The sequence below is a fragment of the Peromyscus maniculatus genome, chromosome 21 (assembly GCF_049852395.1).
Source record: "Peromyscus maniculatus bairdii isolate BWxNUB_F1_BW_parent chromosome 21, HU_Pman_BW_mat_3.1, whole genome shotgun sequence".
In the NCBI taxonomy this organism is placed as follows: domain Eukaryota; kingdom Metazoa; phylum Chordata; class Mammalia; order Rodentia; family Cricetidae; genus Peromyscus; species Peromyscus maniculatus.
The window spans coordinates 26,323,402-26,342,830 of record NC_134872.1 but is presented as its reverse complement, the minus strand read 5'-3'; the positions used below and the strand labels follow the sequence as shown (position 1 = coordinate 26,342,830).

Genomic DNA, 19,429 nt, shown 5'->3' with positions numbered 1-19,429 from the left:
TGAGCTCCAAAGAACAAGAAAAACACCAGGCCCAGACCGCAGGAGGCTTCTACACAGGCAAACGTCTTTGGGTATGTTTGTGAGTATGCAGATGTGTGTGTGTGTGCATGGGGCAGAGCAGGGTGGTAGCGGTGCAGAGGACAACCTCATCCTTTCTCGCCTGCCTGCCCACCTGCCCACCTGCCCACCTGACCGCCTGCCTGCTGGGTAGTAACCAGGTTGGGACAGTTTTCCTGATTGGTTTTTTTATTCCCCCTACCGGAATTTCAAAAGCAAATTTCATTCTCCATATTCCTGATACAGTCGGCAGCTTTCACTGGAGTGCTCGTGGGCCGTGGTCTGATTCAAACCACTGTGCCACCGTGCCATGTCCCAGAGTCTGCTTACACACTCCTCCCTGGGCCCTGCAACCGCTCTTGAGTTCCAGTCTCCTCCGTTCAGACGGGCCAACCGTGATGCGGCAGCATGACTAGCCAGGGGAAGGTCTGCCTGACTCGCCTTGGGAAAAAGACAAGTACTGAGTCACTGGTCCACGTGGTCCACGTGGTCACACGTGTCACATTCACTAAAGGAAACCACTGGGCACCGGGCCTTTGAGCAAGGCCAAGAGGGCGTGAGAGGGGCTGGTGGGCAATTTCTGGGTGCTCTGGGGTGGATTTGGCCACCCCCACTTACAGAGAACACAGCCCTAGAAAGGCACTGCGTGCCCCGACCCGGTCACCTCATGTAACAGCAGAACTGTGGGCCAGAAATAACCAAGGCTATGAGATGCCATGACTCATCCTCCCCCAGCGGCCCCCAGGCACCCCAGCCTCGGGCTCCCTGATTCCGTGTACTGAGGGCAGCCAGTCGGTATCCTGTTGGTATGCGGTCTGCCTCTCCTAAGCCTCCGTCCCGCCTGTGAAAAGGGAAAGGTCCGCTTTGCTTTGATGAAATGGCAGGCTTATGACTCTTCCTGACATCAGACTCAGACCCGGGTGAGGCCGCAATAAATGAGGATTAGAATAAAACAGCGGGCGCTTGCCACCAGGAATCTCCCCGGAAGGAGACCATGCTCCTGCCCAGACTTCCCACCAGGTGGCGCCATGAGACAACCTTCAAAACACAAGTCTCGGGACCAAGTCAGTGGGTAGAGGGGTTCATGGGTTCAGAGCTAAGAGCCCAAGGCTGGGAAACATTTCATGACTTCCCTTCACCTTATCCTAGATGCTGTCCAGAACGTGACTGCACAGGAAGCGGGCACAGACACTGACTGTGCAAACCGGATAACGACCACCTACTAAGCTCTGCCGCGGGCATGAACAGGTCAAGCCAACGCGTTAGAGCTTCACAGCTGAAATGGGCCTTGGTGAGAATCTAGCCAAACCCTCCCCGCCACATTAGCTAGTGGTGGAGGGCGGTCCATGAGGAGCAACAGGCGGCCCCGGGTGAGGCCCCCTACTGGTGAAGATGAGATTGCAGCGTCTCAGCAGCTAAGGGGATGATCAATTCACCCAGACTATGGCTTTGCAGGCGGTTTCCCTCAGCTTCTGCTGGCACATGGGAGATGTTTCCAGAAAGTTTGAGAAGATTAGAGTCCCGGGACTGTGCTTAAACCCTTAATTGAGTTATACGCCTCGAGGCAGGCATTTCCACTATGACTTAACCCAGCTCAGGGTTAGGGCTCCTTTTGGAGTCCTGTGGGGATAGTACCCCCAGGAACAAGTGACTACTGAGGCCAAAAGAGGGTCACAACTCATCCCATGCCAAAACCCTATGGAATTAAGTTCTTTATTATGAAATGTGTCTGGGATAGATGGCCAAGAAAAGAACTGTGGGCTGGAAACGCATTTAACTTACTGTGGTTAAAAAAACAAAAAACAAAACTAAAAATTCAAATAGTTATGCTTGTTTATATTGGCATAAATTCAAAGAAACTGGGCCTGGTGGTGTATGCTTGTAATCTTAGATCCTGGAGAGGTTGAGGCAGGAGGCTCACAAGTTCAAGGCCTGCCTGGGCTGTACAGAGTGAGTTCAAAGCCAGCATGGGCAACTTATGAGAAGTCACAAGAGGGCTGTGGATGTAGCTCATACAGTAGAGTCTGAGCCTAGGATGTGCAAGGCCCTGGGTTCAATCTCCAGAACCACCAAGACACCAATCAATCAATCCATCCATCAGTCCATCAATCAATCCATCCATCAATAAATCAATCAGAGAGCCTGTATGGTATCACATGCCTATAACCCCTGCTACCTGAGAGACTGAGGCAAGAGCACACTCAAGGCCAACCTGGGCTCTATATCGCACTGGACCATACCACCCACCCTTCGAGGGGCGGGGTGCCTGTGCCTGGGTCAGTCAGGTTGTCTTAGGCCCTTCAGAAGCAAAGCAGCACAGGGTCAACCAGGCCAGAGCCCAAGGGCACAGAGCCAGGACACCTCCAGCCCCGATCTCCTCTGCCCTGTGTCCTCACTGTAGTCAGCCTGCAGCTGTCACCAGCTCCTGCTTGTCTCCCAGCATCCCACCTGGACATGAGGGTCACCTGCTGCCTCTGGGGCTCTCGTCTGGACCTGAAATCCTGCTCATTTGTCTTCAGTGAGACAGAGTTCTCTTCCCAGGATGCAGACTCTGGGAAGGGAACTGAATTCTGAAAGGGAGGCTACATTCCCACAACTGTAGAGCTCCAATGTGTTACACGAAGACTCTAATCCACACCTCCAAAGACATTTTACGTATGGAACGAGTCCCACCACAGATCTGAAAGTGGACCCAGAGCCCCAAAGGAACAAGGTGGCTCGGGGGCCCCGGGGTGTGGGACCACAGTCTGCTGTGGCTGGGGAGATAAGCAGGCATGCCTGCCAGGACAGGAGATATCACTGTGAACAGTCAAGGTCACAAGCAGCTGGCAGCCATCCTCCTCCTCCACCAAGAAGGCCCATAAGTCCCCTCCTCAGGCCCAGAAATGAAGACTCAGAACACCTTTGGTAAAGGAGGTACGCCCTGACACAAGGCTCCCAGCCCCAGGGGAGCCGTGGACACAGGGATCCAACCAAGTTCTTCTGAGCAGGACAGCAGGCCCGAGAAGAGAATGGAACCATCTCTGCCCTGTCCTCCCCAACACTTGGCCACATACAGACACCCCCAGGGACCTGAGAGGGTGAGGTTCCGGAAGGTCTTCAGGCTTCACTGGGGAGGCAGAGCCAGGAGGATCTCTGAGTTCGAGACCAGTCTGGTCTATAGAGCAAGTTCCAAGACAGCAGGAGCTACACAGAGAAGCCCTTTCTCAACTCCCCTTCCCCCCCAAAAAAAAGAGTTCAAGAGCCAAACCCAAGGACTCTCCTCTCAGGAAAAGTGGTCTATCTCAACCCAACACCCACTGAGGACAGCTCACTATGGGTTTCTGAGCTGCTGGTGGTTGGAGCAGCCCCTGGGGAGAACCTCTGAGCAAGAGATCCCAGCATGCACCCCATTCTTTGACTCCTAATGCGTCCCCAGTCATTCTGGGCAAAGGACCACTCCCCAGAAGCTGACCCTGGAGTTCAGTGTGTTGGGGTACGCAGAGCTTCAGCACTAGGCAAGGGGTCCAGGCCTGTGCCTCACCTCCCAGCTCCCCATCCTACTGAGAAAACCCTGGAAATCACCAAGGTCAAAGGCCCCTGCCACCTCCCCCACACACACTAACCACCCCCACCACTTCTTCAGTTTTCCAGAACACACAGCTGTGAGGCATTCAGCAGCTTCTCAAAAGAGACTCAAATTTATTTATTTATTGAAAATACCACAATAGCAGGACCACGGTACCGCACGCCCGTGGTCCCAGCACTTGGGAGACAGAGGCAGGTGGATCTTTGTGAGTTCAAGGCCAACCTGGTCTACATAGTGATTCCAGGCCAGCCAAGGCTACATAATAAGACTCTGTCTCAAAACCACCACCACCACCCCAAAAGAAAGAAAGAAAAATGTCACACTAAAGAAATGTCAGTACTCTTCCTCATACAGAAGAGCAGCTAATAAAAAGACACCATTAGAACAAAGGAATGTTGTCAAAGTCTGGACGATGCCTAGCTGCCCCGAGTTCCAGTTCTGCTCCTGGTGGGGGAAACTTGTGTTCTGGGAAAATACAACATACTAAGCCTTTCTCACCCTGGGCTTGTACTTCTTAGTGGAGGCCCTGCGCCCCTAAAAGCCTCCCAAGGAAACCAGAGCACTCTGCAGCTTTCAGTGATGCTGGTCCCCAGTCCCTCTGCCTCCTGGTTACCACCGTGGGGGAATCCACTCGCGGCCCCATCTCTGATCACACCCTCCAAGCACTCCCAAGCTCCCTCCCCCTCTCCCTGCTCTCACACTCCCACGCTCGCTCGTGCGTCCCCCAGAGGTCACCGCTGGCTCAGGTGGGACACCAGGTAGACAAGGCCCACGAGCAGGAGGCCACGGACCCCAAGCATCATGAGCAGGAAAAGCAGGAGAATGGAGGTCACGGGCTCCACCACGTGGTTCCCAAGATGCCATTGAGGGAAGCCCATGTTCACCAGCTGCCGGTTCAGGTCACTGAAGGGAGACTGGGCGGCACCTAGCCTGGCACCTGCCTGCTGCTGACGAGGTCCAGGGCCCCCGGGAGGTCCACCATGACCTCTGTTGAGAAAGCCCTAGAAGATGGAGACAGACAAGTGAATCCAGAGGAAGCTTTCTTGGAATTGAACCACCAGCCAGGAGACTCAGAGGCTGGGTCCCTCCCTCCCCCATAGTCACCCTACCATGGTGCTTCCTTCCTAGGAACAACCCAGTCACAAAAATCTCACAGCATAAAGAATCGAAGCCCGTGGTTCCCTCGCCACGCCTGGGACAAGGGGGCCAGGACCAAGAGGAGAGGAAGGATGCATTCCTAGTGGGTATAACTTTAGGTTGGCATCCTCTCCGTAAAATATCCTGCAGCCAGCCACTCATCTCTATTATCCAGCCAAACTTCTTGAGAGATGCTGGCCCCGGTGGGGTTTGCAAACCCCACCCAAAGAGAGTGAGCCTCTAGGTATGAGGCCTGGAGGAGGCTCCCTCCCCAGGAGGCAGGAGCCAAACAGAAGTCGGTTCTGACTCTGCTAGACCCTCTGTGGAGAGAATACCAGCTAGCGGACAGCAGTTCTCAACCTGTGGGTCATGACCCATCTGGGAGTCCAAAGACCCTTTCATAGGGGTCGCCTAAGACCATCAAAAAACCACAGATACTACAATATGACTCATAACAGGAGCAAAAGGACAGTTATGAAGTAGCAACGGGAATAATTTTACAGTTGGGGGGGTTACTACAACATGAGGAACTGTATTAAAGGGTCACAGCATTAGGAAGGCTGAGAACCACTGCTATAAGAAGGTGAGAAGCCAGCTCGAGACACTTCTGGGAGTTGGGGCTAGCGGCTACCCTTCTCTTTGGGATGGATACCTACCTGCCGAGGACCACTGCTTCTCTGCTGGGTGGTGGTCCTCACTCGGGGGTCATCATCTTGAACTATCTCCCCATTGGCCAAGATCCTCACCATCCTCCTGGGAGCTGTGAATTCCTGCCGGGCTGTGTGTGCCTGCCAAGAGCGCACAGCCAGCCAGGTGTCACCTCAGAGGTCCCCTCAGCAATAGCCTTAGGGATCTGTCTTGTCCCTGACCTCGAGGGGCTTGCTGCAGACAACTGAGACCCCGGGGGGTGTTTTTCAGTGGTCATAGGGTGACCCACCCTTAGCAAGTGCCTGTCTAGTTGACAAAAAAAAAAAAGAGGTGAAATAATTCAAGGGGAGAAGAGGAGGGAGGAGAGGAAGGCAGGAAGAAAGCGGGGGAGGAGAGAGAGGGAGGAGAGTCCCAGGAGTCTCGCAAGAGGTGCACACCTGTAATCCAACCACTACCAGGACTACAGGAGGTGGAGGCTGGATGATCAAGGGTTAAAGGGCAGTCTGATGTTTGGGGAGTAGCCTCGGCTATGTGAAACCCTACCTCAAAAAAGAAAAAAAAAGAAAGAAAGAAACAGGGAAGGAGGGAAGTACTTTGTATGCCAACTTAAAAAAAAAAAAATCGAGGGGGTGAGGGTGCGGTTCCCAGGGCCTGTCAAGAGTCAAGGAGCTATCCGGGTCTCCTCCCAGGTAGTAGAATGCAAGCAGCTGGCCACCACGCGGGGAAAGGAGGACCCCCGCTGCAGAGGACACGCCCCCCACTGCCCCCCCGCCTCCAGGGAGCAACCACTGCCCCTTTGCTAAAGGACAAGGCCCAATGCTCGGGGGTGCGAGCTGCGGCTCTGGGGGAGCCCAGCTCTGCAGCCCCCAAGGGTGACAGCGGGCCGGGCACTGTCAGCCGAGGAGCGCCTCGGTGCTCCTCTGGACTCTCCACGCGCTGGAGCACCGAGGCAAGGCCGGGCCCGGGGAGGAGCGCGGCGTGGACCCGCAGGATCGCAGGATCGCGGTCCCGCGCGGCGTCCCCGTGCTTTGTCAGCCGCAGGCCGGACCACCCGCGCCGCCGCAGTACCTCGGCCAAGCGGGGCTCCAGTCCCCGCAGCGGTGGGGAGGGACCCGGACCCGGACCCGGCGCGAACACCCACCTGCGCGCACGGTTCCCGGGCCTCCACGTCCACGGGCGGCCGCTTCCTCCCACCTGACCTCACAGGAAGCGCGCGCCGCAGGGGCGAGGCCCGGCACGGGGCTCCCTCTGCCGGCTGCCTGGGGAACTGCAGCTGCGGAACGGGGAGGAGGGAGGAGGAGGAGGAGGAGGAGGAGGAGGAGGAGGAGGAGGAGGAGGAGCAGCAGCTTGACGGGAGAGGGAGGGAAGAGATGAAGGGGCTGAGAAGGATTGGGGTGGGGAGTAGTCAGGGAGTGTGGGAGAATACATGATGGAGAGGAGGAAAGGGAAGAGAAGACCAGGATGCGGGATGGAGAGGAGGAGTAGGTACAAGCTGAGGCCACAGGTAGAATCTGCTCAGATATGCCCAGGTGACTCTACAGTGCCCCTGGAGTAGGACCCAGACCCGTCCTTCAGGAGTTCTGAGCGCCATGGGAGGAAGAGGTCTAGATCACAGGGCAGGCTCTACCAACTTGCAGCGGACTTCCCGAGGGTGTGGGGTGTGTGTGTGTGTGTGTGTGTGTGTGTGTGTGTGTGTGTGTGTGTGTGTGTGTGTAGGGGGCGGGGGTGGGTGGGTGTTTGAGACAGGATTGACAGAGACAGAGCCCGGAGATGGCTTAGCCAGGAACATCACTTGCTTCCCAGCCTGATGACCTGAGTTGGATCCCTGGAACCCATGTGGAGGAAGGAGGGAAGTCGCTCCCTGGCAGCCCTCTGACGCTCTTCGGGTAGAAATGCTGACGAGTATTGCAGCCTCCCAGGGTGGAAATCTAGGCCGAGCGAGCAGCTGGCCATCACAGGCGTGGGCTCTTTCCCATGGTGTTCCGCTTGAGCGAAGCGGCTATCATCATCTAAGATTAGTTCTGTCTTGCTAAGTATCCTTCCCTAGCTTTCTGGCTGGGAGGAGCAGACTTTCTGATTGGCTTTAACTGTCCTCAAAACCGGCTGCTTCAAGGCCGCTAGCAGCTCCAGATCTGAATCTGAGATCAGAGCACAAAACCGAGGGTCCCTCGGCCAAGGGTTGCCATTCCTGGGTAGCGGAGGTCCCTGTCTGCCTGCTCCACCCTAGTTTTCAAAGTCTTGTTTTTGTTTTACCCTTGATATCCAGGGGTGTTTGTTGTGTTTAATAAGTGCATCTACCCCACCCTGCTGGAAGCAGATCGCCAAGCTTTGAGTTACAGTAATTGAGACGTCATGGCTGAGGCACTTGACTCACGAAATGGCAGTGGGTAAATAGCGTTGGAACAACCCTGAGAATCGGGATCTATGATAAAGTGGAAGTATAGAAAAGTAAGGGCACCCCTTCGTTTTCCCTCCTTTCTTCTTTTAGACAAGGCGGCCTTGGTTGACCTGGAACTCCCTACCTATGTAGACCAGGCTAACTTAGAACTCAGAGATCTGCCTGTTTCTGCCCCCCTGAGATGAAAAGTGTGTGCTACCATGCCCAGCTAGGAATGTTTTATTAGCAAGTAGTTGTGACAACTAGGTCTCTAGAGGGAATTTTATTCCACATGTGTCATAGAACCAATCATGTAAGACAAAAACAAAGGCGTCTTTGTAATTTATGTGACTTCGGAGTTCTCGTAACACATTGTTTGTTGGGGAATACTATTCTAAGGTATGTTACATTTGTTTAACTCTCTGAAGCTGTGTTACTGTGCCTGTCTGAAACACCTGATGATCTAATAAAGAGACGAACCGTCAATAGCAAGGCAGAGGAGAGGATGGACAGGGCTGGCAGCCAGAGAAAATATGTAGGAGAAACCTGGGAGAAAAAGAAGAAAGAACCAGAGAAGGAAGAGGACTCCACAGGCCAGCCACCCAGCCACCCAGCCACCCAACCACCCAGCCACCCAGCCACCCAGCCACCCAGCCACCCAGCCACCCAGCCACCCAGCCACCCAGCAAGCCACAGAATAAGAGTAAGATTTACAGAAGTAAGAGAACAGGAAAAGCCCAAAGGCAAAAGGTAGAATGGATAATTTAAGGACACTGGCTAACAACAAGCCAAGCTGAGGCTGGGCATTGATAATTAAGAATAAGCCTCTTCTGTGATTTGTTTGGGAGCTGGGTGGCAGTCCCCCCCCCCAAAAGCAAAAACAGCAACAGTTAGTGTCAACTGTAAAGGAAATGATTGATAAACTTTATTACATTGAGCCTACATTAATCTTGGCTATAGCTCAGTGGTATAGAATTTGCCGGGTATGTAAAAGACCAGCCTGGTCTCCAAAGCGAGTTCCAGGAAAGGTGCAAAGCTACACAGAAAAACCCTGTCTCGAAAAACAAAAAAAAACAAAAAATCAAAACAAACAAACAAAAAAAAACCAAAAAAAAAAATTAAGAATTCCTTTTGGCTGGGTGGTGGTGGTGGTGCACATCTTTAATCCCAGAAATTGGGAGGCAGAGGCAGGCAGATCTCTGTGAGTTCAAGGCCAGCCTGGGCTACAGGGTGAGTTCCAGGAAAGGCTCCAAAGCTACAGAGAAACCCTGTCTCGGGAAAAAAAAAAAAAAAAAAAAAAAGAATTCCTTTTGACCTACTAATCAAGGTACTTTTTTTTTTTTTTTAATGAAGCATACCCTGGCCTTGAATTCAAGATCCTCCTGACTCAGTCTTTGGAGTACTAGGATTACAGTTATTAAAGTTAGGATTACTCTACCACCCCTAGCTTAAGCTATTTTTTTAAAAAGTAAAAACGGCAAACGTCATACAAAGAGAGGTTTTTGCAATATAGATAGTATGATGGTTAGTTTTAACTGTCACCTTACCACAACCTAGACTCACCCAGGGAAAGAGTCTCATTAAGGAGTTATTTAGATCTGGTTGACCAGGATGCATGGCTGTAGAGGATTGTCCTGTTAATTGACCAAACCCACTGTGGATGGCACCATTCCCTAGGCCAGACCCTGAGCTGTGTTAAGAGTAAAGAAAGCCAACGTGGATGCATTGGTTTCTTTCTGCTCTTGACTGGATGTGGTGTGACCACTGTCTAAATTCCTGCATTGACTTACCCTGGACTACCATCTGGAACTGCAAAGCAAATAAACCTTTTCTATAACTCTAAATTATTTTTTAGTCAGAGTATCTTATCACAGAAATGAAACTAGAACAGATAACCAACAATGATAAGTCTGATGTCTGGAAAGGAGAAAGAGTATACGAGTATCTGCAAATGAATAATATAAGCAACCAAGTTAAAACCCAGACAAAAGATTTGGTCAGGCATATTATAAAAGAAATCTAAATGACCAGTACACTTTCAAACTGTGCTCAATGTTACAATTGGAACATTATGAGCCATCAGATGGCCTGGGAGTGGAAAGTGTGACCACACCACATCCCGGTGATGCTGGGCTACACAGAGTGTTCATATGCTGCTGGTGGTGCGTGAATAAATATACACCACTCTGAAAAGCCAATAGGAGATTCGGGTAGATTCGTTCCTCTTCTCATCCCTGTGATAATATAACCGAAGGAGGCAAATTCAGAGAGCCAGGATTTATTTTGGCTCATGGTGGAGAAGGCATGATGGCTAGGACTCCATCTTTTGTGATGAGAGTATGCAGCTGCCCCTTCTTATATGGCTCTAACCAGGAAACAAAGAGACAGGTACAGGAAGTGGGGCTTGGATAAAACCCTCAAGGCCCACCCCCAAGTTACCCATTTCCTCCAACTAGATCTCATCTTTTAAAGGATCAAAACAGCACCACCCACTGAGGATCAAGTATTCAAACACTTGAGCCAAGGGGGGACACTTCACATTTAAACTATGACAATCAGCATTCTCTTGTTGTTGTTGTTTTTTTTTTTTTTTTTTGTTGTTGTTGTTGTTGTTGTTGTTGTTTGAGACAGGGTTTCTCTCTGTAGGCCTGACTATCCTGGAACTCTGTAAACCAGGCTGGCCTTGAGCTCACAGAGATCTGCCTGCCTCTGCCTCCCGAGCGCTGGGATTAAAGCCATCTAAGTAAAATAGGTAAAGGAATTGTACTGGAGTGATGTGATATAATACTGGGAGGTAATAAAGACCGTGGCTGGAGAGATGGGGCTGTCATTAAAAGTGTGCTGTTGGCAAGGACACTGTGGTGACAGAAGTGTGTGGGAGAGAGGAACTGTTCACCTCATAAGCAGACAGGATGCAGAAGGGTAAGGAGGTGACTGGGAAGCCAGTATAAACATCAAAGGAATACATGTAGGGACCAACTTTCTCCAAATGGCTTTCGCTTCCCAAGATAGCTCCAGCTAACACCAAGTGTTCACAGAATGAGCCTGTGGGACATGCTATATTCAAAATTCAACAGATATTTTAAAACATCTTTTAGGAAGATTTATGTTACTTATGCATAGGTGTGTGTGTGTGTGTGTGTGTGTGTGTGTGTGTGTGTGTGTGTGTGTGTGTGTGTGTGTGTGTGCAGTTGCCCACATAGGCCAGAAGAGGGCATCTGATTCTGCAGAGCTGGAGTTACAGGCATTTGTGAATTTCTCAGTGAGGGTGCAGAGAACTGAGCTCTGGTCCTCTGCAAGAGCAACAAGCTCTTAACCACTGAGCCAGCTCTCCAACTCCAGCCAAAGCTTTGGCGGTTTTGTTTTTGTTTTTGTTTTTAAAGCAAAGAAATCAGCCGGGCAGTGGTGGTGCACGCTTTTAATCCCAGCACTTGTGAGGCAGAGGCAGGCGGATCTCTGTGAGTTCGAGGCCAGCCTGGTCTACAGAGTGAGATCCAGGACAGGCACCAAAGCTACACAGAGAAACCTTGTCTCAAAACAAACAAACAACAACAAAGAAATTATTACAAAATTGTAGGGGTGAGCTCTAGGCAAGAAGGTGGGGCGACACCGGCAGGAAACTTACACATGACAGGCAGGGTTCAATTCCTTGGCCTGCTGAGTGCTCCATGGACATTCCCTTTGTAGTAACCTGCTAGCCTGCATGGGAAAGAGGAAGAGAAGGACCAGGGAAGTGCTCAGATGGCTCTGTTCTCCCTCTGCAGTGGCTTGGACAGGGTGGACAGCTTCGGGGGCCAGGGAGCTTAGATTTGCATTTTCCGACTTCTCTGCCTATTTGCTGGTTGACCTTGTGTGGTTCCCTCACTTTGTCTTGTAAGCCCTTCTGTAAAAGGGGGACAGCGTGACCTCTGTGAAGATTGGTAACTCCCAGCATGTTAGAAGCGGGGTTATATAAGTGTTAAATAAGTTCAAATTTGTGGATTTATTCCACCTAGGAGTCTCTTAAACGCCGTGCTGTGCCAGCCCTCCGGGAGCCTTCACAGGCAGTAAACTTGACCCCAGGGCACAGCTCCCAGAACGGAGGCTACTTCCTACAGTCTGTGCAGACCTTTATTGCACACTTTGCCACCGACGTTCAGGTTAGATTGGGGCTTGGACTAACCCCCACCCTCCAATCTCACAGAGTCCCAGAGCCATTGCGACTAAGGGCCAGCAAGTCCAGAAGGCCCTCATTGGCTGCTTGCTTCTGTAGCTAGACCTGACCTGCCCCAGGAGCAAAGGCGGCCCCCTTTCCTACTCCAGGACTCAAAAGAATAGACAGAGATATGAACTCAGGTTCCCAGGAAAAAAGTCATGTCTATGTTAAAGACTCGACCAGTTTGATTGAATCATTAGAACTTTGTGATTGTTGGGAGTTAGAATGTTACAGATCCAGAGCCAAATTATCTTGGGCAATCTTTAGTCCCCCTTAATAGCCACTCATTGCCCATCTCTACGTCTGAATTAACATCCTTGTAGGTATCAAATAATACCTTTAGGAATGTATTAACAAGCCACTTGCTCCCACCCACCCAAAAGCTGAGACGCCCTAAGATTGCATTGAAACCTATAACAGAGATTGCCCTGCTTTACAGTAACCCCTGATGTTTCTGCCAATGGATTCGGGAAATCCCTTGATTTATGACTTTGTGTTGTTGTTGTTCTGTAACTGTAAAAACTTGCACCATGTTCTTTGGGACAACCTGAATCCATGTTCCCAGGCTGCGGTCACTCACAATGGTTCAAGGATGAAGTCTCTTCTTCCCTTAGAGTGAGAGCTGTGTGTTGTAGCCACAGAAATCATGTTGTGAGAGAAGACAGGCCAGGAGGTGGCAAAACCAGCCTTTCATCTGTCCTCCCTCAGAGGAAGAGGCAGAAACAGAAGGGTGGGGGTGGGGTGATCGGGAAAGCAACTGATGGCAGAGAATGAGGTTTGCCCAGCCAAGGGCTCTTTGTGGGGTCTTAATTAAGCTCGGAGGCTCCATTGTTCCTTTTCAGGATGAAACATATGTTCAGGGCCTGGCTGAGGTTTGGGACTGGAATTTCAATGGTGCTTGGCCCCATGGCCTACCAGGGGAGGGGCGGGGAGTGGGAAGACACACACTGTTCCAAGCTGTAGGAGGGTCCACAGCATCCCCAGTCCCGTGTCCCACCTTCTACGGGAGGTGGCAACAAGCAGCTTGGTGTGGACACACGCGGTGTGACCTTCCGTGGGCCTCAGTTGCCAACCGTGCACCATTCAGATGAAGCTGAGAAACTCGTCCCCAGGATCGCCACCCTCTGACAGAAGCTGTCTAACCATCAGATGGCCATTTGAACAGATTTGGAGAAACCACGTAGGTAGTTGGACACACGGTCCTTGAAGTGTGAAGAAGGCTGGTGTTGTGTCTCCTGACAGAACCACTGCCCCCACTTGGAAAACGAGACTCTGAGCCAAAGGAGCCTGAAATTGCTGAAACAGGAAGTGAAAAATTTTGCTACTGGGTCACTAGAAGTGAGTGCATTCTGCCATTCCGGTTCCCACCTCTTGACTCCTGGCTGTGGGAAAAGCAGTACCACATACCGGACTCTGATCGACAGTATACCTGCCTCCTGGAGCACCCTGCCCCAGCCTTCCAGGCACTTGTCACCTAATTGGTTCTGTGTCTATGCCTTTTTAAAGTTCATCCCATCAGGATAGATGCTTCAGGACAGTGGGGACACGCTGAGACCAGTGAACTCTGAGTTCGAACCCACTGTTACACTCTTCTCTGTTGGTGAAGTGAGCTCCTCAGTCTGAAGCAATGTTCTGTGGATTACCATAACCGTGGATTAGGCATTCTGTAAGTCCTCAGATGGTACTAAAGATAGAAGCATTGCACGCACAAAAGTCAGGTCCATAGCCAGAGGATGTATCAACTCCAGTAGGGTCAAGGTGTTGTTCTCTCTATGAAGAAGTGGTCCAATGTAGTCAACCTGCCACCTGGTCACTGACTGGGTCACATACCCCAGAGAATGGTGCAACTCAGCATCGTTCTCTGCTGCTGGCGCTCAGCAGCACTGTGGCCAGGTCAGCCTCGGTGAGTGGAAGTCAGGTTGCTGAGGGGGTACCCACCATCTCTTCACTGTGAATACACTGTTCACAGGCGCACTGAACTGTCCGCAGGGCAGGCCATCCTACCCGCTCAGTTATAAAGGTTTCTCTCTGCTGATGTCATCTCTTCCCCTGCCCCCCCCCCCAAAAAAAAGCAGGATGTTTTTGGTTTTGCAAGGAAAATATTTTTTATGTTTAAGTTCCTCCATTGATCATGTGCAATACAAACCAAACCAATCTCCATAGAGAGACTGACTCCTCTACGTCCTGGCAGACTTGAGATGGAACAGGCCACCCTGAGGTCACCTCTGTCTGTACATGAGACACAAATATCCTTGCCTCTTGCCCACTGGAAGAATTCTAGCCACGTTTTTTGCCATCAGTTTCCCAATCATGCTCCTTCCAAGTCCCTGACCATTGAGAAAGACCGCTAGCTACAGTCTATGAAGCAGTGTACAGTCACCCACCTGGGCATTTTTTTTTCCTTTCCAAACATAATGTACAAGTGGGTGTACTGCCTCAAGTTCCGCCCACTCTGAATTCATTTACCTTCACCAATACCCTTCCAGATGTCCCCAAAGGGGGCTCTAATGCTACAAGTATCCATTCTCCAATAGTGTTTGCAGACATCCAGAACTATCTTTAAGACACAGTCTTCTCTTCCTGTCACCAGGTTACCACGAGGCCATAGGTGCATGCTGGTGGCTGGAAAGTATTGTAGCAGGACCAGGCACTGTGGATATTTGGACCACTTCTTCATGTAACTTTCTTGTGCCTTCGGGATCTGCTCAGGCCCAGTTAGGTTCATACCACTTGTATTTGCTCATGGTTGCAAATGTCTACACCCCACTTACTCGCTTCGTGGGTCAGCTAACACCTGGCTCGTGGTGGACCATTCAGGTCACGTGATGTTCCAGTTCGCTTTCTATTTCTGTGATTAAAAACACTCTAACCAAATGCAACTCGGGTGAAAAAGGATTCATTTGGCTTATACTTCTGTGCCATGGTCCATCACTGATAAAAAGTCAAGGTAGGAACTCAAGCCAGGAACCTGGAGGCAGGAACTGATGCAGAAGCCATGAAGGAACGCTGCCTACTGGCTTGCTCCTCCATGGCTTATTGATCCTGTATTATCCAATTCTGAACCACCTACCCAGATGTGGTACCACCCCAAAATGGCGAATGCTCCACATTAATCATGAAACAAGAAGATAGCCTACAGACTTGCCTACCAGTCAATCTGATGGAAATATTTTCTTAATTAAGATTTCCTCTTCCCAGATGACCCTAGTGTGTGTCAAGTTGGCAAAAAAAAAAAAAAAAAAAAAACTAACCAGAATACATGGTAACTTGGCAGCTAATGGGCAAGTGTTGAATTTCCATTAAGGACCAAGAGCTCTCTCCCAAATGGAGAATTGTCATCTGCAGTTACTCCAAAAGCCATGGGTCTCTGTTGTGACTCACCTGAAGGTGCCTACCGAAGGCTCCACACAGCATCCCCATCTGCCACGGAGAATTTGAATACTTTCAGGTTTGCTAGACCATATAAGCCAAGAAGCAGGCCAGTGAGCATAGCATTCTGGACCTGTTCTAGGCCCCACTCATTGGGAATATGGTCTGGAGTAACACAGCCTCCATAGCCCACACAGGCCAATGAAACATGTCTTTCTTGGTAGTGTAACCACTGAAGGACTATCTCATCATGTCCTATCCCCTGGACTTTTAGAATGTCTAATAGGCTCTCCTACTTAGAATTTATTACCCATCCTCTGACATGCAAATGCTTTACCAACTCCAAAGTGGCTGATACTGCCTGTTCATGGTCCAGTTGGCATAATGCCATCAATGGAACGGACCAGTGTGGTACCTTGTGGAAGAGACAGGTGATTAAGATCCCTGTGAACTAAGTTATTCCTCAGGGCTGGAGAATTAATACAGCCCAGAGATGGAACTGTAAAGGCGTATTGCTGGACTTGCCAGATGAAAGCAAATTGCTTCTAATGGTCCTTCCAAACACATTTGCAGGAAAAGCCATTCACTGGATGAACACATCAAGTATCAGGAGTGTGTTGACCTTCTCAAGCAGAGAGCCCTCTGCAGGTACAGCAGATGCAATTGAAGTCATCACTTGGCTGTGCTTGTGATAACCAAAAGTCAACCTTCTACACAGGCCAAATGTGGGAGTTAAAGAAGATGTGATGCATCTTTCAAGCCCTTGATGGTCTCTCCAAGGAACGAGCTATTGTTCTCCATTCACTATTCCCCAGGTAACTGAAATAGCTTAGTTTAGCCTATATCTCCTCCAACTCCCTGCAAGACCATTCACTCCACAGGTCATGGAACCAGTATGGGAGTGTTGCTAACTCTTAAGAACATCTGTTCCAATTATACATTGTGAACTGGGAAAATACCTGTCTTAGTTAGATCTTCTATTGCTGTAAAGAGACACCATGACCATAGCAACTCTTGTTGGTGTTTTTGTTTGTTTGGTTTTGGTTTTTTGAGACAGGGTTTCTCTGTGTAGTTTTGGTGCCTTTCCTGGAACTCACTCTGTAGCCCAGGCTGGCCTTGAACTCACAGAGATCCACCTGCCTCTGCTGGGATTAAAGGCGTGCGCCACCACCGCCCGGCTGACTATAGTGACTCTTACAAAGAAAACGTTTAATTGGAGGGGCTCACTTGCAGTTTCAGAGGTTCAGTCCATTATCATCACGACAGCAAACATGGCAGTGTGCAGGCAGATGTGGTGCTGGGGTCATAGCTGAGAGTTCTACATCTTGCAGGCAGCAGGAAGTCAACTGAGACACTGGGTGGTGTCCTGAGCATAGGAAACCTCAAAGCCCGCCCCCACAGTGACACACTTCCTCCAGCAAGGTCATACGTACTCCAGTAAGGCCACACCTCCTAATAGTGCCACTCCTTATGAGATTATGGGGGCCAATGACATTCCAACTACCACAATAACCACAGGATGAATCTGGGTCAGACCGTGGCTAACACGCTACTCATCACCTAACCTCCATAAGCCTCTATTTCAATTGAAGGGCCACAATGCTGTTTGGGAGCTTGCAGGATCAACATCAATGCAAAGCAGCTAGCATCCAGAAAGGCCCTAAAGGTTTGATTATTGTGCTGGGATTTCCACGCCCCCACCCCGCCCCATGTTCAAGGCTGAGGCCCCCTTGGGGAAGGATGGAAGAAAGATGAGCAGTCGAACTTGTTGGTGATGTGCATCTTGGTCCTTCCTCCGCAGGGTCTGCTCTTCCCTTCGTTCAAGGAGCTCTGGGTCTAGGAACCAATCCGAGTCTTGGAATTGTTGAGGGGCCATGATTCTCTTTTGCTATGAGTCGGTAGCCTCTATTCACTAGCACTGGAATGTGTCTGCCCATACAGATGGAATGAGAATTTGGTAGGCTTCCTATTCCCTTCTGGGGATGCCATGATTAATTAGCCGTTTCTGATCATTGCTTTGCCCTCTGCTCCACTGAACAACTGAGGGTTGCCACTTGGCCCCTGCCACACTGGAATTTGGTTATACCATTTACGTTTTCCAAATGAATGACCATGGCTCCCACTGTAAGGGCTGGCCCACAGAGTCCAAGGATGTAGGTGCTTCCTTAGGAAGTCTGTCTCCTACGGTAGCTGCCCAGGACACAAATACCTCTGCCTCTGTGCCCCGCAGAACGTCGTGGGAGAGCGGGTGGAAGGGTCATAAGTGCCAGAGAACGGAGACTTGAAATGCTAAGAAATGCTGACCTCTGGGGCATGGCCACCACAGTTGTCAACACACAGCAGCTGTGGCTACTGCACAAGATATGTACACACACACACACACACACACACACACTAAAATAAATAAATACCTTAAAATTTTAAATACATTATAAACTGTTTAAAATCAAACCAACTAACCCAAAGTACTGTTGTAAGTATTGGTATGTCTTCTGGGTACCCTGTGATGGAGGAGATCTTTTAAAAGTAAATCCACACCAGTATCCCCATCTCTTTGAGCCTTTTTTTGTTTGTTTGTTTGTTTGATTGATTGATTGATTGTGATGCAATCCTAGCTAACCTAGAATTCAATATGTAGACCAGGCTAGCCTTGAACTCATAGAAATCCACTGGCCTCTGCCTCCTGAGCGCTGGGATTAAAGGTGTGCGCCACAACACTAGGCCCACAACTGGCCACTTTTTGCTACATATTGCTGTCAACCGCATCAACTGTTGGCACCTTCTCCTTTTCCTCCTCCTCCTCTCCCTCCTCCTCCCCCTCCTCCTCTTCCTTTTTAACTCTGTGAGCTACTACTTTCTGCCTAATGGCCTGGGTGTCCATAAACATGGCCTAATCTGATTTGATATTCTTTCCACTAATACCCCGCACTCTTAAAATCCATTCCCATACAAGCTCCTCAGACCTCTCTTGCACAATGAGGAAGCCCCATGTATTCTTCAGGAATCCGGTGAAGCTCACCCCTATAAACCTGTGGAAACTTGAGTCAGATCTCGAGGCAAAATGAGTGTAAGTGTGGGGCCCCAGGGAACCAGGATTGCCTCCCCTCAGACCTGTATTGGGGAACATGACTGTTTCTATAAGCAATTCGAGACTAGTTCTTCTCAGTACAGCCCAGGAGGCCAGCAGCTCAGGGGGTGTGGTAGGGATGTGGCCACTGCCAAATGATGAGGTTACTTCTTCCAGCAGAATAAACCCATCAGAACTGAGGGATTCAACGGGCCAGGGGGATGGTTCAGCAGGTAAAGGGGCTTGCTACAAAAGCCTGGCGACCTGAGTTTGATCCCTGGAACTCACACCAAGGTGAATGGACAGAGCCGACGCTCCAAAGCTGCCCTCTGACCTCCAGACACTCTTCCTGGCATGCTCGCCCCCATGCACAAATAAGTAAATAAACGAAATTTCGGAGTTCAATGTCCTCTGCCTCACCAGCATCCTCACACACGCTGCTACCCTGTCACTAGATCCCATTCTTTCTAATCAGTGACCCCACTTCAGCTGCCAGCACACTTCAGGGTGAGACTTAAGCAGCCATCGTCCTCCGGTTATTCAGCAACTTGGGCCCTGTGACTACATGGGCCCTACTTTGCCCTTCCGAGGATAAAACATTACACATAGTCACGGTTCCACTTCCGCCTTCCAAGTCTTATTCATGCAACACACATGCCATGGTGCATGCTAACAAGTTCCGCAGGGAGTGCATGGTGGTAGCGTGGTGACGAGTTTGACAGAGTCTAGACTCCCTGGGGAGATGGCCTCTGGGTGTCCTGTGAGGCGTTATCATCTTTGATTATGTTAATCGATATGGGAGGTCCTGTCTTCATTGGGGGCAGTACCTTTCCCTGGGTAGAGTCCCGGACTACATATGGAGAAAGTGAGCGTTAGCCCTTCGCTGGTCCCTCTTGGGTTCCTGCTTCTGTGATGTGACAGCTGCTTCACGCTGCCTGCCTGCTGCCTTGACTTCCCCACCATGATGGACGGTACCAACCACGACGGAGAAGACACCCTTTCTCCTTTCAA

The 19,429-nt window shown here is 50.4% G+C and overlaps 1 protein-coding gene across 1 annotated transcript; it reads right to left on the bottom strand.

Annotated features, from left to right (window-relative positions):
- Positions 1–3,713: 3,713 nt before the first annotated feature.
- Positions 3,714–6,653, bottom strand: Fam241b (family with sequence similarity 241 member B). Its single transcript, XM_042266061.2, has 3 exons — positions 6,552–6,653; positions 5,419–5,550; positions 3,714–4,626 (listed from the first exon to the last, which is right to left on the bottom strand). The coding sequence occupies exons 2-3, from the start codon at positions 5,509–5,511 to the stop codon at positions 4,357–4,359; spliced, it is 363 nt and encodes a 120-aa protein (XP_042121995.1). The 5' UTR covers positions 5,512–5,550; positions 6,552–6,653; the 3' UTR covers positions 3,714–4,356.
- Between the last annotated feature and the right edge of the window lie 12,776 nt (positions 6,654–19,429).

What these genes read in the sequence shown, in the direction of transcription:
- Fam241b (XM_042266061.2), bottom strand. Translation starts at nt 5,511, where the DNA reads ATGGTGAGGATCTTGGCCAATGGGGAGATAGTTCAAGATGATGACCCC. An exon ending in GAAGCAGTGGTCCTCGGCAG is followed by an intron (nt 4,627 to 5,418) that starts GTAGGTATCCAT and finishes TCCATCTTCTAG; the next exon opens with GGCTTTCTCAACAGAGGTCA.